The following is a 27,654-nucleotide window of genomic DNA, read 5'->3' as shown; positions in this document are numbered from 1 at the left end:
GGGAGGAGGCAGCCATTCGTTCCCGCGGGGGGGGGGGAGGAGGAAGCCGTTCGTTCCCGCGGGGGGGGGGGGGGGGAGGAGGAAGCCGTTCGTTCCCGCGGGGGGGGGGGGGAGGAGGCAGCCATTCGTTCCCGCGGGGGGGGGGGGAGGAGGCAGCCATTCGTTCCCGCGGGGGGGGGGGAGGAGGCAGCCATTCGTTCCCGCGGGGGGGGGGGAGGAGGCAGCCATTCGTTCCCGCGGGGGGGGGGGAGGAGGAAGCCGTTCGTTCCCGCGGGGGGGGGGGGAGGAGGCAGCCATTCGTTCCCGCGGGGGGGGGGGAGGAGGCAGCCATTCGTTCCCACGGTGGGGGGGGGAGGAGGCAGCCATTCGTTCCCACGGTGGGGGGGGGAGGAGGAAGCCGTTCCCGACGGTGGGCGAGAGGGAAGGGAAACAGCTGCCTCAACTTTCTGAGGCTTCCTGCACCTTCTCACTGCTGCAGGAAGCCTCAGTGCTGATGGCAATGTGCTTTTATTAAAAAATGTTCAAAAATTAAACAGCTACAAAGAACTACAAAAATGGCCGAGTGCCAATTTTCCTTCACACTGCGCTTGCGCCAACGTTCCAACGCGCACGCGCAGGGTTGCTGGCAGGAAAAAACTAATTTAAATGGTACCCGCCCCCTCCCACTTACAAAATCGGCGCGAGTGGTAGGCTCCGCCCCCTGGGCGCCGTGCCAAGCAGACATGGAGCTGCAGGGCGCTCCAGAATCGCGCTTTTTTTTCCGGCGTCGTTTTCGGCGCGAAAAACGGGCGCCCAGCTCGGAGGGGCACCCGTTTTTTATCGTGTGGAAACTTGGGGCCGTAGTGTTCTGCGCCAACAATCTAGCTTGGCTCTCAGTAGCCACTCCCTACTGCATCTACTGACATTTTCCATTTCCCACCACCATCCTTCTCACCTCCCTGCATCAAAACACTGACTCTTATTCAGTTGTGCCACTTTTGAGTGGTAGACTCCTATCCATCAGAAAGAGGACTGGTATTCCCCAGAATCCTTTCACTTAAGACACAGAGGGGAAGGGGATAGACTATCAATCCATGAGTACAGGCTGGATCCTAACCTACATCCCAGCAGCCATTCAGCTGCTCAAGTCTGTTCCGCCATTCAGTGATACCATAGCTGATCTGTATCTTAACTTCATCCACCCACCTTGGTTCCATATCCCTTAATACCCTTGGCTAGCAAAAATATATCAATTTCAGATTTAAAATTATTCATTGAGCTAGGATCTACTGCTTTTCATGGGAGAGGGTTCCACACTTCTACCACCCTTTGCGTGAAGAAGTGTTTCCTAACTTCCCTGCTGAACGGCCTGGATCTGATTTTAAGGTTATGTCCCCTTGTCCCAGACTCTACCAGCAGCAGAAAAATGTTTCTCTCTATCTATCCTATCAATTCCTTTCAAAATCCTATAAATCTCAATCAAATCACCCATTCTGCATTCCAGGGAATATGAGCCTAGTTTATGTAATCCTCATAATCTAACTCCTGGAGCCCTGGTAATATTCTGGTGAATCTGCGCTGCATTCCTTCCGCAGCCAATATATCCTTTCTAAGATGCTGTGCCCAGAACTGTACACAGTACTCCAGATTGATTTAACCAGGGTTTTGTATAGCTGTAGCAAAACTCGCCCCCCCCCCCAACTCCCTGCCCCTCACTTTATATTCTAGCTCTCTAGTTATAAAGGCTAACATTCCATTAGCCTTTTTGATTATTTTTTGTACCTGACTATTACATTTTAGCGATCTGTATACACGGACCCCTAAATCTCTCCACTGTTCCTAGTTTTTCACCATTTAAATAATACTCAGGTCTATCCTTTTCTGGTCCAAAATAGATGACCTCATACTTGGCTGCGTTGAAATCAATCTGCCACAGTTTTGTCCACTCACTTAAATCTATCAATGTCTCTTTGTAATTTTATGCTCCCGTCTACACTACTTGCTATGCCACCAATCTTTGTGTCATCGGCAAACTTGGATTTATGGCTCTCTATTGCATTATCTAAGTCATTAATAAATCTAGTGAATAGTTGAGGCACCAGCAGAGATCTTTGTGAGATACCACTAGTCATTTCCTTCCGATTAAAATACATACCCATTATCCCAACTTTCTGTCTTTTACCACCAAACCGATCTCTTAACCAGATCAATAATTTGCCTTCAATCCCGTGATCTTTAATTTTAGCTAACAGTTTCTTATGTGGAATCTTATCGAATACCTTCTGGGCGTCCATATAAAGTCCATAGACATTCCCCTGTCTACTACTTTAGTTACTTCCTCCAAAAATTCAATTAGGTTCGTTGGGCCTGGCCTACCCATTACAAATCCATATTGGCTCTCTCTAATCAGCTCAGATTTCTCTCTAAGTGCTCAGTCATTCTGTCCATAATTATAGATTCCAATAACGTCCCCACAATCGACTAACAAATCTATAATTTCCCTGTTTCTCTCTCTCGCCGTTCTTAAATAAGGGAGTTCTATTTGCAATTTTCCAATCGACAGGAACAATTCCTGAATCGAGAGAGCTTTGAAAGATTATGGCTCAAACATCTGCAATTTCCTCAACAACTTCCTTCAAAACCCTGGGGTGGAAACCAACATGTCCCAGAATTTGTCACTTTTTTTCTAATACTGTTTTCTTGCTTATGTTAACTTTAGTGAGCTCCAGACCTCGATTCATTACAAGTTCCCCTGGAATGTCGGGTATATTCTTTTCCTCTACTGTGAAGACTGACACAAAGTAATTATTCAACAAGTCTGCTATTTCCTTATTTTTATTTGCAATATTACCTCTGTTTTTAAAGGGCCCACATTATCCTTAACTATCCTTTTTCTTCTAATATAATTGTAAAATCTTTTTATGTTCATCTTGATATCCCTTGTAAGTTTCTTTTCATATTTATTTCTGCAGCTCTATCTTTTTTGTCTTCCTTTGCTGTTCTTTATATCTCCCCCGGTCCCCTGGATCGACACGATTCTTTGCTCTTTCGTATGCTCTTTCCTTTCGTTTTATGTTATCTCTCACTTTTTTTGTTGACCATGGCTGTTTTATTTGGTAAGTAGAGCTCTTGGGCTCAAAATTGCCCAGGAGTTACTCCGTTTTTTTTTGGAGCAACTTGATTTTTCTGGAGTATCTTAAAAATCCCCATTCTGCACATTTACTTTGCGCCAGTGTAAGTGAGTTAGTTAGGATTTTTTTAGTATTGATTTTTTTCAAAAGGGGATGTTACCAGCCACCTATGCCCGTTTTGGCCATTTATGCCACTTTGGACAGCTAATAGTTACTCCAAACTAACTTAGGCCAGTGTATGTGGCCACTTGTGGCCGCACAGAGAGTTAAGAAATCAGCGCAGGTAGGTACATTGGAGATCATTCGGCCAGAGATGGGGTGGGAAGGGAAGTGGAGAGGACCTTGCAAATTACTAAACAAAGCACAACAAGTAGTTAGCATTCAAGAAGACATAAAAACATTCAAGAAGAAATAAAAAATAAAACTAAGTCCTACTTTCATATCAAAACTCGGCCTGGGAAGTCAGCGGGCTGGCCAGTGCAACAGAAGTAATTCAGTCCTACCCTACCTTCATCTTCAGCCTGGGAACAGCGACACAGCAAGTCCAGATTCCAGTCCCAGGGTGCCCTATCTCAGCCCCAGCTCCAATCCCTTCCCAAAGAATCCTCTCTGTCTGACCCCACTCCTGTACCTACTCAGCTTATCTAAAGCTAGCTTTAGGATGCCTTGCCTGGCACTTTTTGTTTAAAGAAGTGAGGAATGTTGACGAAGTCTTCATTTGAAACAGTTTTGTGGCATTGTTTTTCATATCTGACTTGACCTTCTGTTATGAAGAAAGCACCCGGCTTCATAACCCTCACACTTGTAAACATCGGGATCAGCCTCCGTTCCACAGCGGGCCCGGCTGGTGCGTGAGATCACTCGGCTAGGGATAGGGGCGGCGAGCATCGGGTCCCTCCCACACAAGATGCAGGACGCACTGGGGGCGAGGAGCTACTGCGCATGCGTGCATACTCCAACGCGCATGTGGAGAGCTGCCGGCACTGTTTCTTGCGCAGGGCCCTAGCTCCGCCCCCCAATCGACTGGCCACGCCGCGCCAAGCCCCAGGAGAGGCAACACAGTGGCCAGAATCGGGGGACATTTTTTCGGCGCCCTTTTCAGCCCACAAAGTCGCCGCATCTCTGGTGAGTGTGCCGGAAAAGGGGTGGGCCAAATTTGAGCCCAAAGTTCCTTAGGGATATATATTCACCCTGATTTAAACTAAATTCTGTTTTGAATACCTCCCCCTGTTATTCTGCAGTTTTACCTGATAAAAGTTTTGGCCAGTTTGCTGTTATCAGTGTCTGTCTCTTCCCATTCAAGTTAGGCTTACCAAAAATTAGAATCTTAGTAACTGTGTTAGGTTTTAAAAGGAGAAGCTAACATTGAATTCGATCATATTATGTTCACTGTTAGATAAATGTTCCCTTACTGTTAGGTTATTAACTAGGTCTGGCTCATTATTCATTACTAAATCTCGTAAGGCCTGTCGTCTTGTTAGAACAGTGTGCTAACCCAATGCATCTAATGTCCACATAGAGTGCTGCCTGGTAACCAACAATAGCAATTAAACATGAAATCTGGATTATTTTGGATTGTTCCATGTTATATCTATCTGTTATCCATTTATAATATCTTAGAAATGGTACATCTAGTGACGGTCTATCTGTCACACTTCAGGCTCATCACACTGATTGTATGTAAAGTTCTGTGTACGACTTTTACTCGGTGTCCCTTTTTACATATTCATAAAACAGCAACAAATTATAACCTTGCAACTGCAAGTCATGCATGGAGCAAATCTAACACTGTAAAAAAATAAGTAAAAATTGAACCAATGAAGATGCTGAGATTTTTAAAGCAATGATTGTTTACAAAAACATTTATTTATTCAACTGCAGCAGGTAAGGAAAAACGAATAATGCGGTAGAAATAATGCAAGCACAGAGTACGATCCCCGCATCCAAATGGTGAAGCCCGAGGTAGCCCCAATATTGAGAGGCGGACCTCAGTTCCATGAAATGGCTGGGTCCAGACAGGAAGAGGAGAGCATACAGAGGTTGAACGGGTAGTTCAAGGGAGAAGTAGGAGGAGCAATGGGAGTGACTGGGTGATGGGAAAGCGATGAGCTAGAGGGAAGGTGAAGAGGTAGGCAAACAATGGGAGTGAAGGGGCAGGGAAACATAGAAACATAGAAAATAGGTGCAGGAGCAGGCCATTCAGCCCTTCTAGCCTGCACCGCCATTCAATGAGTTCATGGCTGAACATGAAACTTCAGTACCCCCTTCCTGCTTTCTCGCCATAACCTTGATCCCCCGAGTAGTAAGGACTTCATCTAACTCCCTTTTGAATATAGAAAGCCTGCGTGGTGGGATTGGTGATGGGAAGGGAGCCTCTGAAGGCGATATTTCCCTTGGAATTCCCCCCCCCCCCACAGGAAAACGCAGATGTAGGCATCGGTGGCTTCTTTCATCATCACCTCATGTCACACCTCTCACCCGAAAGAAAAAGGCAGAGAGAAGCAGAAGGGGACAGAGAGAGTAACACAAAAATAGAGTTCAGGAGAGAGAAGCAGAAGAGAAGAGAAAGAGAGGGAGAGATCCATAAAGAAGAGGCAAGACAGAGCACGAAACAATGCAGAGAAAAGAGACAGCTGAGAAGAACCATATTCAGCAACTGCCTGTGTGCATTGCCACAGGATATTAGATTCCAGCCTGCAGCTCACCCAGGTATCCATTATTCTATATATAAACCATCTAAACCCCTCAATGTTTCTCTTTTGTCCTTGATATATTTCCCCTTCATTAGCATGACTCGTAAATTCATATCAGTATGGCGAGGAACCTACATTTTAAAAATGTTACATTACACTTGGTCTGGAATTTACTTTCATTGAGGTGAAAGAAACAGGTCCAATTTAGTGCTTGCCAGATGCAGAATAGAAGTCTCGCTATTCTGTCCCAACTCTGTGATTTAACTCCAACTCCAGATGGCTGCTCTTGCTTCCCACCACCCTTCGTTAGCTGTCACTCAGCATTTACAGCAAGTTTGTGTCTGGGTGAGTTTGATAGGTTTGATTCTGCTGCTTTGACACACATGAGATATAGCAGCAAGTAGTCATCAGCAAGTAGCTGGCCATACCATATATGTTCAATGTTTCTCCCTGCATGGTGGTGCCAGTGTTAATGGGAATCTTTCTCCACAGGCAGCTGCTGAAGAGTGAGTTGGGTCCGTTCATCACTGACTATTTCCAGGTAAATACCTCAAACATGTTGTGTTGAAAATTTACAGGAATCTCTATACCTCACTCTAGCCAACTATATGTTAACTATCTGAACCCCTCAATTAGATTCCAGCTTGTAACCCACTTTCAGGTATTCTATGTATAAACCAATGGAACCCCTCAATTTGGATTCCATTTGTTTGTTTGTAATAGTCATCGTTGCATGTTATTTCCTAATATTCTTTTGAAGTGTTGGTGTGCAGATGTGTGCAGTGCTGAAAGGTCAGATTGACTGTTGGCACTTACAGAGTTAATAACTGGTGTCATCCTCCGTCCAACTGTGTAACAACTGACCTCTAATTACATACTGCATTCCTAAGAAGTGAAATCTGAAAAACTTCAAGTCTTTCCAAATATTCGAGACTCCTTTCTAAATAGTCTTCAGGCAAGACACGATCCTTCAACGTCTGAGAAGAATGAAATCATCTAATTCGCTCCCCCACTGATTCTTCCAGAATGCTGACACAATAATAAAAAAGTGGAAGAACTTGCTCCTTTATATGGTGCCTTGCACAGCTTCAGGGCACCCCAAAGCCTTTTACAGCCAATTAAGTATTTTTGAAGTGTAGTCACTGTTGTAATATAGGACACACAGCAGCTCAGCAAGATACCATAAACAGCAATGTGATAATGGCCAGATGTTGACTGAGGAATAAAGATTGTCCAGACACCTGGACCGAACTCCACTGCTCTTCTTCAGATAATACCATAGGATCTTTTATGTCCGCCTGAGAGAGCAGATGGGGCCTCGGTTTATTGTTTCATCTGGAAGTACTCCCTCAGTACTGCACTGAATTGTCTATCTAGATTATGTGCTCAAGTGTCTGGAGTGGGACTTGACCCCACAACCTTCTGACCTAGACGCAAGCGTGCTAGCAACTGAGCTGCAGCTGACACCGCCATATTTACGAAAGGATATACTTGCTTTGGAGGCAGTTCAGAGAAAGTTAACTAGGTTGATTCCGGGGATTTGACTTATGAGGAAAGGTTGAGGAGGTTGGGCCTCTACTCATTGGAATTCAGAAGAATGAGAGGTGATCTTATGGAAGCATAAAAGATTATGAGGGGGCTTGACAAAGTGGATGCAGAGAGGATGTTTCCACTGATGGGGGAGACTAGAACTAGGGGGCATAATCTTAGAATAATGGGCCGCCCATTTAAAACTGAGATGAGGAGGAATTTCTTCTCTGAGGGTTGTAAATTTGTGGAATTCACTGCCTCAGAGAGCTGTGGAAGCCGAGACATTGAATAAATTTAAGACAGAGACAGACAGTTTCTTAACCAATAAGGGAATAAGAGGTTATGGGGAGTGGGCAGGCAAGTGGACCTGAATCAATGATCGGATCAGCCATGATATTATTGAATGGTGGAGCAGGCTCGAGGGGCTGTATGGCCTACTCCTGTTCCTATTTCTTATGTTCTTATGACTCTTACTTGTTTGGGTGGGAGACCTCATAGTGGGAGTGATCCACTCCTGTGGCGAGTGAGCTTCGCTTTGTCCGGCTGCAGCAGTGCATGACATAGGGTGACCCAGTTGGGAGAGAAGTGAAAAAACTGATTTCGGAAAGCGAGAGTTTTACCATCATCAAAGAAAGGATGAAGACCGTACTCTGGAGATTAATTGTTGCCTTGGTAATTTGCAACAATGTACGATTCAATTCACAGCATAGACAAATAATGATTTCTATTGTCCCCATCCTTTATTAAACGGCGGATGTTTGTATCTTGCCATTCCAGATCGGTGAAGGCAGTATTAGTACGCATATTAATTTTTTTTCTTGCCAAGTTTCTCTCTCAATTTTCTGCCCATCCCCCCCTCGTGGTCTGGGCCCCTTGCCAGGGTATGGTACCAGGGGTGCTGGGCACACTCACACAGGGACCGAGGCTCGTCCAAAATTGGGCCGTGGGCCTCATTAGCTTATTGCCGTCAGGTTGTGGACAGCAACCGTGCGTCCAGAGGGAGATCATCAGTTTGGCAATGGTGAAGTTCGGGCGGAGGCCTCGCCTCGGGAATCTCCTGGGATGGGGGCAGAAGAATGGGTCGGGGAAGGGGAATTTGAAGGAAGGGCAGGAGAATAAAACAGGAGAATTGGACGGGGGAGGGCGGGAGGAGGAGAATAGAACAGAGGACAGGAGAATGGGAAGGGGAGCAGGAGAGTAGGGGAGGGGGCAGGAGAATGTGGCCAGGAGAATGAGAGGGACCAGGAGAATGGGGGGGGGGAATGGGGGGGATGAGAATGGGAAGAGCCAGAAGAATAGGGAGAATAGGAGGAGTCAGGAGAATGGGAGGGGCCAGGAGAAGATGGGGGGAGGAAATGGGAGGAGGTGGAGAATGGGGAGGAGCATGGCGGGGGAGAAGGGTTGCTGAATGAGGACTGGCCTGTATTCTGTGGGGCATTCCTATTCACCCCTCCCCCGGCTCCACATAAAGGTAATTATTTACATTTTTGGTGGTGGCATCCAATGGTCCCATTAAGGACTGCTGGTTAGGTCACATTAAGAATGAAAAAACTACGTGGAGCCTGCTCAGCCAGGACCAGTTAAATGGAAAGGTCCTTAAGCTGGCATTAGGCCACTCAGTAACATATTTAAGGAGCCTAACACCTGTTTAAAACAGCAGCCTGGGGCATATGAATACCAATATTGCGTTGGACATATTTCAGGCGCAAGACTGTTAAAAAAATACTGTAGAATCTCTGGAGGAATATAGAAAGTTCAGAGGTAAAATTAAAAAGGATATTAGGAACGCTAAGAGAGAGCATGAAAAATTCTTGGCAAGTAAAATCCAGGAAAACCCAAAGATGTTCTATAAATATATTAAGAGCAAGAGGATAACTAAAGAAAGGATAGGCCTATTAGAGACCATGAGGGTAATCTGTGTGGAGGCGGAAGATGTTGGTATGGTTCTTAATGAATACTTACGCCTGTTTTCACAAAGGAAAGGGGCAATACAGATACTGCTATAGAGGAGGAGTATGACATTCTGGATGAAATAACCACAGAGAGAGAGGAGGTATTAAAGGGTTTAGCGGTTTTGAAAGTGGATAAGTCCCCAGGCTCGGATGAAATGCATCCCAAGCTGTTGAGGAAAGCAAAAGAGAAAATAGCAGAGGCCTTGACCATCATTTTTCAGTTCTCTTTGGATTCAGGCATGCTGCTAATGTGGCACCCTTGTTTAAGAAGGGAGAAAGGAAGAGGCCGCGTAATTACAGGCCTGTCAGCCTAACCTCAGTGGTGGAAAAACTATTGGAAAATTCCTGAAGGACAGGATAAATCTACATTTAGAAAAACAAGGATTAATCACGGATAGTCAGCACAGATTTGTTAAGGGAAGATCATGTTTCACTAACATGATTGAATTTTTTGAGGAGGTAACCAGGAGGGTCGATGAGGGTAGTGCGTACGATGTGGTGTATATGGACTTTAGCAAAGCTTTTGATAAGGTTCCACATGGTAGACTGGTCACAAAGGTAAAAGCCCATGGGATCCAAAGCAAAGTGGCAAGTTGGATCCAAAATTGGCTTAGAGGTAGGAAGCAAAGGGTAATGGTTGATGGATGTTTTTGTGACTGGAAGGATGTTTCTAGTGGGGTTCCGCAGAGCTCAGTACTGGGTCCCTTGCTTTTTGCGGTATACATTAATGATCTTGTTTTGAATATAGGGGATATGATTAAAAAGTTTGAAGATGACACTAAAACAGGCTGTGTGGTAGATACTGAAGAGGAAAGTCATGGACTGCAGGAGGATATCAATCTACTGGTCAGGTGGGCAGAACAGGGGCAAATGGAATTTAATTCGGAGAAGTGTGAGGTAATGCATTTAGGGAGGGCTAATAAGGAAAGGGTATACACAGTAAATAGTAGGCCACTTAGAAGTGCAGATGAACAAAGAGACCTTGGATTACTTGTCCACAGATCCCTGAAAGTAGCAGGCCAGGTGGATAAGGTAGTTAAGAAGGCATACGGAATGCTTGCCTTTATTGGCCTAGGCATAGAATACAAGAGCAAGGAGGTTATGCTTAAATTGTATAATACACTGGTTAGGCCACAGCTGGAATATTGCGTGCAGTTCTGGTCACCGTATTATAGGAAGGACGTGATTGCACTGGAGAGGGTGCAGAGGAAATTTACGAGGATGCTGCTTGGAATGGAGAATCGAGGCTATGAGGACAGATAGGCTGGGTTTGTTCTCGTTGAAACAGAGGAGGCTGAGAAGAGACCTCATTGAGGTGTATAAAATTTTGAGGGACCTGGATACAGTGGTTAGCAAGGGCCTATTTCCCTTGGTGGAAGGGTCAATTACAAGGCGGCATAGGTTTACGGTGGTTGGTGGAATGTTTAGAGGGGATTTGAGGGGAAGCTTCTTCACGCAGAGGGTTGTAGGGGTCTGGAACTCACTGCCTGGAAGGATGGTGGATGCAGAAACTCTCACCACATTTAAAAGGTGCTTGGATGGGCACTTGAAGTGCCATAACCTGCAGGGTTACGGTCCTAGAGCTGGTAAGTGGGATTAGACTGGATAACCTCTTGTTGGCTGGTGCAGATACGATGGTAAGTACTTCAGGGAATCTAATACAGCCAGAGTGATCTCCTGGATTAGTTTTGATCGCCTGGATGGATCGGAAAGGAATTTTCCCAGATTTTTTTTCCCCAATTGGCCTGGGTTTTTATCTGGTTTTTTTGCCTCTCCCAGGAGATCATATGGCTCCGGGTGGGGTGGAGTGTAAAATGTTGCGATACATGGAGTATCGTAGTTGTGTGGGGCGGACTGGTTGGGCTGGGTGCTCTTTACCTTTCCGCCATTGTTCATTGTTCATAGGTTTATATGTAACCTTCAGGCTGCTGACCAAGGGCCGTGTAGCTCTTTGTCGGCCGGCGCGGGCACGATGGCCTCCTTCTGCGCTGTAAATTTCTATGTTTCTAAGACATAGCCCTGTGAAACTGGTCTGTTTTGCCTCCGCTTTCCATCTGTTTCGCTTCCCAAGTTCCAGAGGTGTGCAGATGGTGTTTTTTGAGTTGGAATCATAAGCATTTCGCTGCATAGAATTATGTAGCAATTACAACATGGAAACAGGCCATTCGGCCCATCCAGTCCATGTTGGTATTTATCCCCTACTTGAGCAGCAGTCCTAATCTCTTGTGCCGGTTCTGATCCCAGATCCCTTCATCTCCTTTTCTTTCAAACACCTTTCGAATCTATTCCTAAATATTGGCATGGTCTCTGCTTCAATCACTAACGCCGGCAGTGGATCCACAGCCTCAAAACCCACCGTGTAAAAAGGTTTCTCCTGCTCTCTGCTTAAATCTTTTACATTTAAACTTGTATCTAGTCGGGCTGGATCCTTCAACCACTGGAAACACTCTGTTTCTATCTACTCTTCCATCCCATCATAACTTGAAACACCTCTATCATATTGTCCCTTAACCTTCTACGTTTTAATGAAAACAGCCCCCGTTTTTGAATGAAATGGACATGTGATGTATAGAAGCCCCCCGGGGGGAAACTCTATACCCTACTTCTGAACTGGAGAGAAGAACAGAGTGAAATAACATCGACGTGAGTCATTAATCTGCCGGGCACAATACGTTCTGGCTCGGCAAGTTGCACAAACCAATTTAAGAGAGTTATTTAGTGTTTATTTCTTCCGCTGGTTGAGGAAAGCGATGGTTGTGTTTTAATAATGCCTGTTATCAGTAATGAGACCAAAGTGCACCGATGAAAAGGTGATAGAACTGAGCCTCAGAGATAACAGAACTAGGACCAGACTTAATCCACTTCTGTAAACTGAAAAGCCATGTCTTTTTGACCCCAGATATATGGTGCAGGGAGGAACAGATGTTGATAGAGGCAGTAATAGACCGTGGGCCGAAAGCCTGTTTAGTGAGCGGTGAGCTCACTAAAGGAGCGGAAGTTGGGGGCGGGGGGGGGGGGGGCGGAATGGCCGCCACTGCATAGTCATGAGCATAGTGCTGATGACATCATGGCGCTGCGTCACCACTGCTCCCCCCTGCACTTAAAGGGGAAAGCCTGCACGATTGTTTAAGTTTAAGGGCCACCAGGGAGGGTTTCGGCGGGGCAGGGAGGTGCCAGGCTGCCTGTTGGCGGCCCGGCTGAACCCGGGGGCATAATTGTCGGGCCGACAAAGCAGTCGGCCAATAAAGATAAACATGGCGGCAGCGGCAGTGCATCTTCCCCTTTAATAGGAGCCACACTGCCATTTTACAAGGCCACAGCCTCACTGCAGCGGCAGAGAAAAGAGGCTTTTGGCACTGCCTGGCAGGAGCAAGATATTTTCGGCAGAATTTCGCCGTTGGGGGAGAACATCGGCGGTGCGCACTCTTATGATGCACTTAGGACGGATCAGCAGCAGCGGAGCGGTGGGGGTGGGTCACTGCCGGGATACCGCAGGAGCAGAATTTATAAAATGACAGCCATTGCACTCCACAGCATGTCCGCCGATCACCTTAAGGGAAGGGGAAATTTCGGCCCCTGGGTCTTTTTGCGTGAACAATGTGCAAGCTCCATTACACTTGCTGCTGTTGGAGGAAGTGTCATCCAGTCTGTGATAAGTACATCATCTTCAAGTTTCCACCCATGGTCTTCGGAGACGGGATTTCCGGCATGTTCTCAACCCATCGCTTGTGAATTGCAGACTGGTAATTGTCTCGCTGTATATGCTTGTACAGTGAATCTTTATTTGGTGGCAAGCAGGTCGCTGCATTACTTGCAGTCTTGAACATTTGACAACTGGCCTCACATCTGGTTCACATCTCTGCATCCACTCTGCCCGTAGAGTTCGCAAGTGTATGCCTCCAATGGAGGGATGTGATTGGGGCTCGGGGGAGGCATGAGTTCGGGGCCCAGGGGCAGCACGGACCAGCCCACACTGCGATGTGTGTGCGCACTAGGTCCATGCAGCAGAGCAAGTCTCCAGTTGTCTTGGGGAATCCTTATCAATGGATCAAGACCGAGCTCTGTCAAGGCCATGTGGTGGCTGGTGTGCAACGGCCACCACATGTTAAAAAGATTTACGCACAGGCATCTTCCATCCTTGAGGATGTAGTTCGGGTTCTTCATTCAAAACACCTGTGAACTCATCCTTTCTTTTGGCATGGAAGCAAGTCATCCTCGTTTCGAGGGACCGCCTATGATGATGATGATGATGATGCCTCTAGTTCTTCACAAAGGGATTGTGAAACAGCAAACAAGGTCCCTAACTTCTTTGCTGGCAGTCAGGACTTCTGCTGATTTTACCTTCCCCATTCCATACAGAGCACTCACTGAATCACATCTTGAAAAACAGTGAAACCCTATGAGAGCAGCACATACATCTTTCCCAAAGTGATGAAAGATGCAATGAACATCTATTGTACGCGCGTTGTTTCCTCGTCCTGTGCGAAAGTAGGGCTTGACATCAATGTCCTTGCAGAACACCAAGCATAGTACAATCCGAGCCTCTGACCGGAACTTTGGCTCCAGGATCCATGCTGGTGTCCATGTCTGTGTCGGTCTCACCTGTGATTGTTTCTGAAAGCAAGTCTCTGACTGCCTCCTCAACAACTTCTTCTGTTGGAAGATCTTCTACAAAAGCAAGATCACATTACTGTGTGATGATCTGACAAATTTCAGGAAAGGATAAGATTTCTACATTCTACGTTTAAGATTATACATTTTATAAGAAGCATCGATATCCTCTTTCTCAAAAATGCATTGCTTAAACAAACTGTTCCGCTTTGTCACTCTAAGAACTTCACGGTTTGTTACAATCCTGCCCTCTATCACTGTATCACAGAAGTACCTATATCCTGTCTGGTAGAGGTTGCCTTCTGGAGGGTCTTCCTGCTCCTTTCTGGTCAGAAATCTGATGTAGCTCTGGTAGCAGCTAAAATGCTACCTTGCTTCCAGGGCAACAAGATCTTGTCCACGGATATGCAACAGGATTGCCTCATCTTTGCAGATTTCTGCTGCAAGGAGCAGCTTACCTGCAGTTTTAGTCTTCCATTGTACCAGCCTCTCTCTCCGTCTCTTTCGGCTGTGACTCTCCACAATGTTCTTGTTCTTCTTGCAGAGAAGGCACTGCACTGGGAGAAGATGGGAAGCCCTCGCAGGTATAACCTTGGGGGTCTGTCGTTTTTGAGCGAAGCAATCGAACCTTGGTGGCGGCTTTAATCCTCTCCTCTTCTTTCTGTACTGGTTTCTGCAATGGCTGTAAAGGAATGATAAAAGGGATATTCTAATCCACCCCACTGACAATGACCCTTGGTCAAAAAACCTGTTTTTTGTAGTGTTTGTGCGTGTTATGACCAGAATGAGAAATTTAGTCAGTCAGTCTACACAGAAATAAGTATATGGGGCTGAAGCAGGCCCACGAAATGGAACGTGTCAAATGGCATAACCATTGAACTATGGAACAAAAGTTCGATATAAGCATTTGTAGGTTACACCATCATCATCATAGGCAGTCCCTCGGAATCGAGGAAGACTTGCTTCCACTCTTAAAATGAGTCCTTAGGTGGCTGAACAGTCTAATACGAGAGCCACGGTCCCTATCACAGGTGGGACAGATAGTCGTTGAGGGAAAGGGTGGGTGGGACAGGTTTGTCGCATGCTCTTTCCGCTGCCTGTGCTTGGTTTCTGCATGCTCTCGGCGATGAGACTCGAGGTGCTCAGCGCCCTCCTGGATGCACTTCCTCCAGTTAGGGCGGTCTTTGGCCAAGGGACTCCCAGGTATCAGTGGGGATGTTGCACTTTATCAGGGAAGCTTTGAGGGAGTCCTTGTAATGTTTCCTCTGCCCACCTTTGGCTCATTTGCCATGAAGGAGTTCCGAGTAGAGCACTTGCTTTAGGAGTCTTGTGTCTGGCATGCGAACGATGTGGCCTGTACAGCGGAGCTGATCAAGTGTGGTTAATGCTTCAATGCTGGGGATGTTGGCCTGGTCGAGGACGCTAATGTTGGTGCGTCTGTCCTCCCAGGGGATTTGTAGGATCTTGCGGAGACATCGTTGGTGGTATTTCTCCAGGGACTTGAGGTGTCTACTGTACATGGTCCATGTTTCTGAGCCATACAGGAGGGCGGGTATTACTACAGCCCTGTGGACCATGAGCTTGGTGGCAGTTTTGAGGGCCTGATCTTCAAACACTCTTTTCCTCAGGCGGCCGAAGGCTGCACTGGCGCACTGGAGGCGGTATTGAATCTCGTTATCAATGCTCTTGTTGATAAGAGGCTCTCGAGGTATGGGAAGTGGTCCACATTGTCCAGGGCCGCGCTGTGGATCTTGCTGACTGGGGGTAGTGCTGGTTTGTCTTACGGATATTTAGCGTAAGGCCCATGCTTTTGTACGCCTCAGTAAATACGTCAACTATGTCCTGGAGTTTAGCTTCTGTATCTGCGCAGACGCAGGCGTCGTCCGCATACTGTAGCTCGATGACAGAGGTTGGGGTGGTCTTGGACCTAGCCTGGAGACAGCGATGGTTGAACAGGTTACCACTGGTTCTGTAGTTTAATTCCACTCCAGCAGGAAGTTTGTTGACTGTGAGGTGGAGCATGGCGGTGAGAAAGATTGAGAAGAGGGTTGGAGCGATGACGCAGCCCTGTTTGACCCTGGTCCGGATGTGGATTGGGTCTGTGATGGATCCGTTGGTAAGGATCACGGCCTGCATGTCGTCGTGGAGCAGGCGGAAGATGGTGACGAACTTTTGGAGCATCCAAAATGGAAGAGGACGCTCCATGGACCCTCGCGGTTGACAGTTTCATAGGAAATACTGTAAAATCACGTGTACTCACGTTCATAGTTCTGATTTTCCCTTTCCTGCTTCTCCTTAGCTCTGTCGATCTTGGTTTTATCAGTGAAACACATGTAGCACTGCCGATGATATCCAATCGAATGTGGGATTGTTGCAAGTCTTTCTGGTGCAATAACCAGCGCCAGATCTAAACTTTCGATGGCATTCTCTGCAATTCTCGAGTTCCATTAAATTTCCACTGATGAACTCGTGAAAAATTTTATCCAGCTAGAGTCCGAAAAATAAATTATGTTGCCTTTGGCTTCTGCAACTACGTGCATGCAGCACACCATTGTTTCGGTGCATGACGTCACTGACTCTAATCGATCTAGTACAGAGATTGTGATAGCCTGATTTCGTGATACTGACGAATACAGCAGTTGTGATTGGTCATTTAAGTAATTCGCAATTGTGTCATCACTCTGGGTTTTGACGAGATTTCTGCCTATTTTCCAATGAAAGTGTCTGCCAAATGCTCGCTGTTTAAAGATGGGAACATTGATTTTGTGATAAGTGGTCCCCAACCTAATATTGGTGTGAATACTTCCAGAGGGCACTACGGAAAAGCACTCGGCCCACGGTCTATAACGACAGATGAGCAGCTAACACGTTTGTATGATATTGTTCTTAACGCCATTTTAATGGAGGTGAGAGAAACAGGGGTAGTTTTAACTGCTGGGTGATGGAGCGGGGCTGCTGGTCCCGGCAGGTGACAGCTGCCCTATTGTTGAAATGGAGCCAGCGAGCGGCCCTCCCTGATCCGATGCAGCTCGCCGGATTCAAGTGTGTGCAATATCGTGCAGCCCAGAGTCCGGCCGACCAGCAGCGAGATAAGTCCTATTGGGGGGGGTGAGGGGTGAGGCAGTGGGGGAGCAATTGCACAGGGAGGTGGTCTCCTAGGCCCAGATTATTTTTTGAGGCCTGCTCCTAGAAAAATAATTTAAAGCTTACTGTTCTAGGGCTGCTTTGGCTCCATTGGCAGCAAGCCTGGTCAGAGAGTGCGCGGCATCAGTGGGCCTCCATTTGAATGTTGAATGAGACCCAACAAGTGAAGCAGGCGGGTGCTTCAGCCACCACTCTAGGACCCTGTCAAAATGGTGTGGCCGGAGCCTTGGTGTTAAGGATGGGGTAAGTCTACTGATGCCATTTTGAGCCCGTTACTGACCCATTAATGTTAAAATTGGCCCCACCAAGTGACACAGTATTGGTGCCAGTCATAACTGTCAGGCACAAAATGATCAGATGCAGCGATCTGTGTAACTGGGCTTCAAGTTTTTTTTTCTTTCTCTTTGCCACCGCGCACCATGAGATGGAAAAAAACCATGAGCATCATCGGCCTTCCCATTCACGGAGACTTGAAAAGCAGACCACGAAAGCACTTCAAATCATGCCGGCCAATCTTGGAAACAGCAGACAATATTCTTACAGCTGGTATCGACCCACTGTCCAGATGGTCGGAATCGTGGGACGCATGCAACATACAGAACCAACACCTCCTCACTGACCCAACAGCACAGGTTCCTCGCTTTCACCTCCCGCGAAGACAGTGGACGACGCTCAACCAGATCCGCACAGGGCAGGGATGATGCGGCCACTGGCTCCACAAGTGGAAGATGAGGGGAAACCCGAAATGTGACTGTGGCCATGATTCCCAGACCATGGAACACACCACCCCACTAAGCTCTGTTGCGGGAGGCACCTCATTTCTACACTCAGCTTCTCAGGAGGCCATTGGATGAAGAGCCATCCCATTATAAGCTGTTCCCGTCTTACGAATGTAGTTTGTAGTCTGGATGGGGCAGGCTTGATGGACCGGGTAGTCTTTTCCTCTCCTTTTCATGTGTATGTGCATATGGAAAATAATGTTTCAGAGTTCCTTTTCTAGTGCCTGCTGATAGAGAAGTGGACACCTAAATACCCAATCCGGAGACAGGAATCAGTAACATCCCAATCTCCCACTGAATCTCCCAGGATCAGTAACATTCCAGTCTCCCACTGAATCTCCCAGGATCAGTAACATCCCCGTCTCCCACTGAATCTCCCGGGATCAGTAGCATCCCAGTCTCCCACTGAAACTCCCGGGATCAGTAGCATCCCAGTCTCCCACTGAAACTCCCGGGATCAGTAACATCCCAGTCTCACACTGAAACTCCCGGGATCAGTAGCATCCCAGTCTCACACTGAAACTCCCGGGATCAGTAACATCCCAATCTCACACTGAAACTCCCGGGATCAGTAACATCCCAGTCTCACACTGAATCTCCCGGGATCAGTAACATCCCAGTCTCCCACTGAATCTCCCAGGATCAGTAGCATCCCAGTCTCACACTGAATCTCCCGGGATCAGCAACATCCCAGTCTCACACTGAAACTCCCGGGATCAGTAACATCCCAGTTTCATACTGAATCTCCCAGGATCAGTAACATCCCAGTCTCACACTGAAACTCCCGGGATCAGTAACATCCCAGTCTCGCACTGAAACTCCCGGGATCAGTAGCATCCCAGTCTCACACTGAATCTCCCGGGATCAGTAACATCCCAGTCTCACACTGAAACTCCCGGGATCAGTAACATCCCAGTTTCATACTGAATCTCCCAGGATCAGTAACATCCCAGTCTCACACTGAAACTCCCGGGATCAGTAACATCCCAGTCTCACACTGAAACTCCCGGGATCAGTAGCATCCCAGTCTCACACTGAAACTCCCGGGATCAGTAACATCCCAGTTTCATACTGAATCTCCCGGGATCAGTAACATCCCAGTCTCACACTGAAACTCCCAGGATCAGTAGCATCCCAGTCTCACACTGAAACTCCCGGGATCAGTAACATCCCAGTTTCACACTGAATCTCCCGGGATCAGTAACATCCCAGTCTCACACTGAATCTCCCAGGATCAGTAACATCCCAGTCTCCCACTGAATCTCCCGGGATCAGTAACATCCCAGTCTCCCACTGAATCTCCCAGGATCAGTAGCATCCCAGTCTCACACTGAATCTCCCGGGATCAGTAACATCCCAGTCTCACACTGAAACTCCCGGGATCAGTAACATCCCAGTTTCATACTGAATCTCCCAGGATCAGTAACATCCCAGTCTCACACTGAAACTCCCGGGATCAGTAACATCCCAGTCTCGCACTGAAACTCCCGGGATCAGTAGCATCCCAGTCTCACACTGAATCTCCCGGGATCAGTAACATCCCAGTCTCACACTGAATCTCCCAGCTTCTTTCGGTTAAATTGAAGGCTGGGCCCCAATGATCGATTTGCTTATTTAAATAACGATCCCGCTGGTTTCTGGCCGGTGTCCCCCTCGCCTGCTCACAAGCGCAGGTTAAGACCGGAACCCGTGAGAAGGCAGCAGGATGGGTGCAGATCTGTCCCATGGGCCGTTTTAACTGCCAGTGTCTGCTGGTGGGACAGGATTAAAATTGGCCTTGAAGTATCTTTGAACAGGAAAAGAAAAAGATACCTTTTTGGAAAACCACAGTGGGAGCGTTCGGTTGGATGCAAAGCGTAGACACCCTATAATATCGTGACCTTTTAACCCAGCCACACATACAATTTGCATTTAGTTGGTTCTGTTTAACATGCACAATTTCTTTGTCCTGTTGCTCGATCAAATACAGTATGGCCATTGTTTCTTCTCTTCAGTTTGTAGACGCTTTCTGAACAAATTAGATATTTCAGGCTCCTCATAATGTGCCCTGATTGTAGTCTTTACGCTTGGCAGCACAAGCTCTCGACAGTGAGATTAATAACTACACTGAAATGGTTTGAGTTCAACGGTTGCCAGCATTGGATGTGACCTGCCACTGCAGCCTGACTATTGGGAAGAAGCCTGTCATAATCATTATTAGATTATACACCCAATCCTGAAAGGGACCTATATTTAAATCATCTTAAATTTTTAATATCCTTAAGTTTGTCTAGTATCTCCTTTCTTTCTGTCTGAACGGTTGTAATATCCCTCGTGACTTCTACTGTGTTGTCATTTCTGTTTGTTAGCCTCCAGTATTCCCTGCCATTTCAGTATCATCTCCTGTAACTTTATCTTGCTCTTTTCTGAGTGGCCCTATCCCTATCTTAGTTCTCCTTTTGTTACTTGCGTGCCTATAGAACAATTTAATCCTTGGTCCAGTGGTTAACCCTTGCAACTGGACCAAGACCTAGCTCTGTCAAGCCCATGTGGTGGCTGGTGTGCAACGGTCACCACACTTTAAAAAAATCCACGCACAGGCATCTTCCACCCTTCAATTTGCAGTTCGGGACCTGGAATATTAGGTCCTTCATTGAAACACCTGTGAACTTATCCCTCAAAGCCTCCCTGATAAAGTGCAACATCCCCACTGACATCTGGGAGAGTCCCTGGCCAAAGACTGCCCAGAGTGGAGGAAGTGCATCCGAGAGGGCGCTGAGCACCTCGAGTCTCGTTGCCGAGAGCATGCAGAAATTAAGCGCAGGCAGCGGAAGGAGCATGCGGCAAACCAGTCTCACCCACCCCCTCCCTCAACGACTATCTGTCCCACCTGTGACAGAGACTGTGGTTCTCGTATTAAACTGTACAGTCACCTAAGAACTCATGTTAAGAGTGGAAGCAAGTCTTCCTCGATTCCGAGGGACTGCCTATGATGATGATTATGATGATTTTGGCGTGGAAGCAAATCATCTTCGATACAAGGGACTGCCCTAAGAAGAGAACACTTTATTATTTGTTTTTATAATAGTTAATATTTTCCTTTCATATTTGCTCTTTGCCTTGCTAATTGTCTTTTTAACCTCTTTCCTGAGCTTCTTTACTTTTGCTCTCCTTTGTTTACATGCTTTGTAAATGCCTTTTTCTTTAGATTTAATTTGATCCACACCTCTTTATTTATCCATGGCATCGCATTTGTCGCTGGTTTGTTCTTAGTTTTTAAAATGAAACATCACTCCTGAACTCTGTTGCTCTCTCCTTTAAATATTGCCCATGTTCTTCTATCGCTTTGTCTGTCAACACTTTTCTCCAGTTTATCTTCCTTAGCTTTATCCTTATGCCCTTGTAGTTGATCTTTTTCCAATCTATACTTTGACCTTTGTACTATATATCTCGCTCTCAATCATTGTCTTAAAATTTATATTGTGATCATTATTTCCGAGATGTTCTGCCACACCTGCTTCCTCCCTCATTGGGTTTCTTACATATTGGATCAGAATGGAGTCTAGTACAGACTTGCATTTATATAGCGTCTTTCACCATCTCAGGACGTCCCAAAGCGCTTTACAGCCAATGAAGTACCTTTGAAGTGTAGTCACATAATAATATAGGAAACGCGACAGCCAATTTGCACACAGCAAGATCCCACAAACAGCAATTAAATAAATGACCAGATAATTTGTTTTATTGATGTTGGCTGAGGGATAAATATTTGGCAAGATACCAGGAGAACTCTCCTGCTCTTCTTTGAATGATGCAGTGGGATGCATAATTTTGCATATCTGAAGCAATAAACTCCTTTATCTGGTAGAAGACATGTTGTGTGGCATTCCCTTTAATTTTAAGATATTCTCTTCTTTCTTCATTTTTTTTCTTTGGCAGAACCACCTGCTTTCAAAAGGCTTGATCTTGATGGAAGAAAAGGTGCGAGTTTGCGAAGGTTGGTATGATGTCACCGAAACAGTCGGGACTGATGTTTTAGATCGGAAGGTTCAATGGGGCCGAAATTCAGCCTCCCGAAAATGCCTCTTAACACGCGGCAGAGTCGAATGGCCGCCACTCGCGAAATTCTCCCAGGTGCTTTTTCCAGCAGTGTCCCCTCCCAAGCGCACACCGCCGAACTCCCGCACCTCAAGCTAAATCCAAGGGAAAAACTCTTTGGGCGCCGAGCGGTACCCACGTCAGTTTTTTCTGTCGGTGTACTGTGTTTGCAGTGTGCGCGACATGGCTGTGCAGCGGCCATTCAAGGGGAGGGCGCACTGCCGCGGCCGACATTTATTTTTTTTTGTCGGCCGACTGCCCCTGGTTTCGGCCGGGCCGCCAATAGGCAACCTGGCACCCCACCTTGGGTGCCAGGCTGCTGGCCCAGCCAAAACCCTCCCTGGTGGCCAAATGGACCGAACTGAAATAAGTGAAGGGGAGAGACGTGGTGATGCATAAGCGAGACGATGTCATCAGCGCTACGCTGACAATTGACAGCGGTGGAGACTCAGTCCCGCCTCCACTTCCGCCCCTCTTGTGATCAATCTTCTGCTCTCCGCCCCACTTCTGCCCCCATTGTGACCGACTTCCGATCCGCTCGAAAAAAAATGACAAAGTGCTGAATTTTTTCACGCAAGAGGCCACCCCATCCATCACTGCGATGAAAACTAAAAGGGTAGGTGCGACCCGTTTCGGGCGACGGTGAATTTCAGCCCCAATATGTTTACTTAGTTCCCGGCCTGCACGAATTGATCTTGAGTTTGACCCAGTCTATTCCTTTTAACTCAAAGTCACTTAATTAAAAACAACTGATGCTAACAGTTTTTGAGCATCAAAGTCCCACTTTGCTGTGCTCGTCGCATTGCCTAATTCAAATTATTGGATAATTCAATTTTTTACTGCAAAAAATTATTTTGAATAATCTGGAGGAGACTGTATTCCGTTCAGTTCAGGCTAAATGAGGCAACACGAGGTTACAATCAAACCATTAATATTATTCTGTCTGATAAACAACACTCAGTGTGAGCTCAGCAGTTAAGTGCACGTGTTCTAATGTAAAATGAGATTGCTAAACGTTAAAAGTCTCCTGCAAAAAGAAGACTGAGGGGTGACCTAATAGATTATGAAATTATGAAAAGTTTTGATAGAGTGGATACAGAGAAAATGTTTCCACTTGGGGGGAAGAGCATAACTAGAGGTCTTCAATGTAAGATAGTCACCAAGAAATGAAATAGGGAATTCAGAAGAAACTTCTTTACCCAGAGAGTGGTGAGAATGTGGAACTCGCTACTACAGGGAGTGGTTAAAGCAAATAGTATAGATGTATTTAAGGGGAAGCTACACAAGCATAGGAGGGAGAAGGGAATAGAGGGTTATACTGATAGATTTAGATGAAGAAAGACGGGAGGAGGCTCGAGTGGTGCATAAACACTGGCACGGACTGGCTTTGTGTTATTTGTCTCAGTATGGAAATGAAAAGAAGCAACATATGAAAATACTTTGCTTTTAAAGTTGCTACGTAAATAAACATTGCACAGTGCCATCATGCAGTGAATGATTACATTGCTGTGTAAACTTGGACTCAGCTCACCTCGGGTATAACTTTGTCTGGGCCTGTTTTCAGGCCCTGTATAAATGCAGGTTGTTGTTGTTGCACAGGTGGTTATTTCCAGAGAGGTCCCTTTCAGAATGGCAGGCAGTGACTAGTGGGGTGCCGCAGGGCTCAGTGCTGGGGCCCCAGCTCTTTACAATATACATCAATGATTTGGATGAAGGAATTGAGTGTAATATCTCAAGTTTGCAGATGACACTAAACTGGGTGGCGGTGTGAGCTGTGAGGAGGACGCTGAGAGGCTGCAGGGTGATTTAGACAGGTTAGTTGAGTGGGCAATGCATGGCAGATGCAGTATAATGTGGATAAATGTGAGGTTATCCATTTTGGGGGCAAAAACACGAAGGCAGAATATTATCTGAATGGCGGCAGATTAGGAAAAGGGGAGGTGCAACGAGACCTGGGTGTCATGGTTCATCAGCCATTGAAGGTTGGCATGCAGGTACAACAAGCGGTGAAGAAGGCAAATGGTATGTTGGCCTTCATAACTAAGGATTTGAGTATAGGAGCAGGGAGGTCTTACTGCAGTTGTACAAGGCCTTAGTGAGGCCTCACCTGGAATATTGTGTTCAGTTTTGGTCTCCTAATCTGAGGAAGGATGTTCTTGCTATTGAGGGAGTGCAGCGAAGGTTCACCAGACTAATTCCAGGGATGGCTGGACTGTCGTATGAGGAGAGACTGGATCAACTGGGCCTTTATTCACTGGAGTTTAGAAGGATGCGAGGGGATCTCATAGAAACGTATAAGATTCTGACGGGACTGGACAGGTTAGATGCGGGAAGAATGTTCCCGTTGTTGGGGAAGTCCAGAACCAGTGGACACAGTCTTAGGATAAGAGGTAGGCCATTTAGGACTGAGATGAGGAGAAACTTCTTCACTCAGAGAGTTGTTAATCTGTGGAATTCCCTACCGCAGAGAGTTGTTGATGCCAGTTCGTTGGATATATTCAAGAGGGAGTTAGATATGGCGCTTACGACTAAGGGGATCATGGGGTATGGAGAGAAAGAGGAAAGGGGTACTGAGGGAATGATCAGCCATGATCGTATTGAATGGCGGTGCAGGCTCGAACGGCCGAATGGCCTACTCCTGCACCCATTTTCTATGTTTCAATGTTTCTATGTTTCTATGGACTGGTTGGGCCGAATGGCCTGTTTCTGTGCCATATATCCTATGTAATCCTATTTAAAAATGCGATTGCTAAACATTTAAAGGGCTTGTGAACAGCGTATACTGTCCAATGTACAATAACTGGCTGCTGTTACTTCGAACAACGTGTTCTGTCTACTGGCACTTTGAGCGTCTGAAAGGCTAATATTAAACTGGTCCATGTTTAAAGTGCTGGTGAGATGAGTGCTTATTGAATGTAATACCAGCTGGTTACCACACTCAACAGTACGGGCTCCACTCACCAGATAGCAAGGCACCATTTCTTCAAATAGCTCCACCAGTCAGGCAGCTCGAGGAGAGACCGCAATGAGGAGAGACGTCTGGCTAGAGTCAGACCACTGGGACCCAGACTGCAAACAACACTGAGCTTCAGTTACAAGATGCCACTCTTTACTCTGTAAGCACAGAGAGGGCGAGCTGCTCTCCGGTGGGACCACAGTAGACTGTGATTAGAGGTGCAGTACAACTAATGTTACAACCTAACCCCCTTCCAATCATTGTGATCATAATAATCGGTGGGTTGCAGCTTTGGAATTGACTGCCTTATCATTATGATCAAATGATGACTGTGAGCAGCAATCAGGGGAAGAATTACACTGTGTTTATTGGCCACTCTGCCTTTCAGCCTCTCGTTACTAACTGCACTTGTCAAACATTTACTGAATATATTGTCAGTCATGATTAGCACACATACTTTTAATAGGACTGCAAGCACAGTTAGTTGTACAACAGTCTTTTTAACTGTAAGCTCAGTTCTAATCCACCCTATAATGATGAATTGACATTCACCATATTGTGTCAGCTGAAAGTTTAGGGCAGTCTCAATTTTCATCCTCGTGGGTGCAAACCCACTATACAACATTACTCATACTTATTGGTCTCAGAGAGGTCACAGGAACAGTAATGGAGTCAGTTGAGCTGGGCCTCTGCTGCAGTTAGGGATGTTTTTCTGTGATTGAGGTTAAGAAAGACTTGTATTTACAGAAAGACTTGTATTGATGTAGCACTTTACATGACCTCAGGATGTCCCATAGCGCTATATAGTCAGTGAAGTACTTTTGAAGTGCAGGAAATGCAGCAGCCAATTTGCACACAGCAAGGTCACACTGAAAGCATTGTGATAATCTGTTTTGGTGATGTTGGTTGAGGGATTAATATTGGCTAGGACACCAGGCAGAACTCCTCTGTTCTTTTTCAAAATAGTGCCATAGGATCTTTTACGTTCACCTGCGAGGGCAAATGGGGTTTGGTTTAACATTTCATCCGAAGGCAGCACCTTCCCTCAGCACTGCACTGGAGTGTCAGTCTACATTTAGGTTATGGTGCACAATTGGGGTAAAGTTGAGAGAGATTTATCCTGCCTTTAGCTGGTATTGTACCGAATCAAAAGATTAGAGGAAAAAAGTAGGAAAATGTTACGTTCCTCAACACTAACATCCTTCATTTAGATAGAAGTGTTTAATGGAATCAGTTGGTTGAAGTTTGCTTGCCATATAGAGAGAAAGCAGGAAAGGGGTACTGAGGTGAATGATCAGCCATGTTCTTATTGAATGGTGGTGCAGGCTCGAAGGGCTGAATGGCCTACTCCAGCACCAATTTTCTATGTTTCTATTAAACAGTTCCTAATAGACGACTTCTACTATTCCCAATTGACATTTTTTTGCCAATGTCTCTTCATTTGTTCTCAGGTGAAAATCTTTTGGAAGCTTTGACAAGAAGCTGGGATAATTTCTTTACTGAAATCCTACCCATGCTACAGGCCATATTTTACCCTGTGCAGGTAAGGAGTGAGCACGCATCAGGCAAAGGCTAAAGGGCGGTTGACTTTCACTGCAGATGCAGGCCTGGGCCCTCGAGGACCTCCAGTTAAAGAATTAAAATAAGTATCCCCCCATCTCCGATGGGCCGGTTCGGGTGTGTGGGATCAACCCGTGCACCTCAGCAAGGCCCTGGTTTGTTCTCTGGACGGGCGGTGTTGAATCAGCTGATCTCTGCTGTGGTGGTGCCGAGGACAGGACACGGCTCAGTTACAGTGCCCCTCACCCCTGTACAAGTCTGCCGTGTTTGGCGGTCCACAATAAGGCCAACCACCTCCCATTCCCCAGCAGGGAATTCCTGGAATTAGGTGAGAGGGGAGAAGGAGAATTGGTGGAGAAAACAAACAAAATAAATGAGTTTTATCTGCGCCGACAGACGGGGGCACAGAGAATCCCAGCTTACTGACCATCTCACACATGGATTCCTGCGGTGGTGGTGAGTCAGAGACAGACCATTAAAGTACACTGATCCGGAAGCATTCGCTGAGGTCATTCTTTCGACTGAGTAGAATTTAGAAAAATAAACCCAGGTCCCCGAACCGGCATAAATGACATAAATCACAACAGGTTTTGTTGCGCATGCTGCAGTCCCACGGGGTTAGTGTGAAGATGGTTATACAGAATAGGAAATGTCTGTGAATCAGTTTAAGGGGATCAGCGTCACATCCTCAGGCCAGCACTGAGTTCTGCCTGCAGTCTCTCTCGGTGCATGCAAAGTATTTGCTGGATGTGCGCAAATCCCCCTCTTGTCGCCGGGATCCTGTGGAGAAGCACCTGGATCTCAGCTCATCGCGTCCTCCCAAGGCTCCACTGTGAGCTGGCAGTCAGTGTGTGAGAAATCCTGCACCATGCCCGAGCACTTGGTGCACAGCATGTCGCGAATCTAATGTCTGCACTGCCATGCTACTGTTAGAAAGGTTTAGAGATGTTTTAGATGGTGCTGTCAGCAGACTTCTATTAAAACCCTTAGGCCTGTGTGCACTGCCTGTCTGTGCCCCTTGATTTCCTGTTGTCACATTTTTGTCACACGTTCTGTGTCGACTTTCCATTATAAATTCCTTTCTCCCCATTGAAAACACCGATCCAAACCCATCGGTCGGCGGCAGGTATCAGAACTACTCAGTCAGCCAACTGAGGAATATCTTCTTCCCAGATAATCTGTTTTTCTAATGTTGATTGAAGGATAAATATTGGCCACGACACCGAAGATAACTCTCCTGCT

At 46.4% G+C, this 27,654-nt stretch overlaps 1 protein-coding gene across 2 annotated transcripts in view; it reads left to right on the top strand.

Moving 5' to 3' along the window:
• Positions 1–27,654, top strand: part of LOC139279431 (proline-rich protein 5-like) — a 154,661-nt gene that overhangs the window by 81,111 nt on the left and 45,896 nt on the right. For both annotated transcript variants that reach the window (XM_070898554.1, XM_070898555.1), the window contains exons 4-6: positions 6,296–6,344; positions 21,738–21,795; positions 26,304–26,395. In XM_070898554.1, the coding sequence (XP_070754655.1) occupies positions 6,296–6,344; positions 21,738–21,795; positions 26,304–26,395 (199 nt within the window). The remainder of the gene's footprint in view (positions 1–6,295; positions 6,345–21,737; positions 21,796–26,303; positions 26,396–27,654) is intronic.

This window comes from Pristiophorus japonicus, chromosome 14, assembly GCF_044704955.1.
Source record: "Pristiophorus japonicus isolate sPriJap1 chromosome 14, sPriJap1.hap1, whole genome shotgun sequence".
NCBI lineage: Eukaryota > Metazoa > Chordata > Chondrichthyes > Pristiophoridae > Pristiophorus > Pristiophorus japonicus.
Note: the sequence above shows the minus strand (reverse complement) of the source record. Positions and strands in the feature narration are given on the sequence as shown.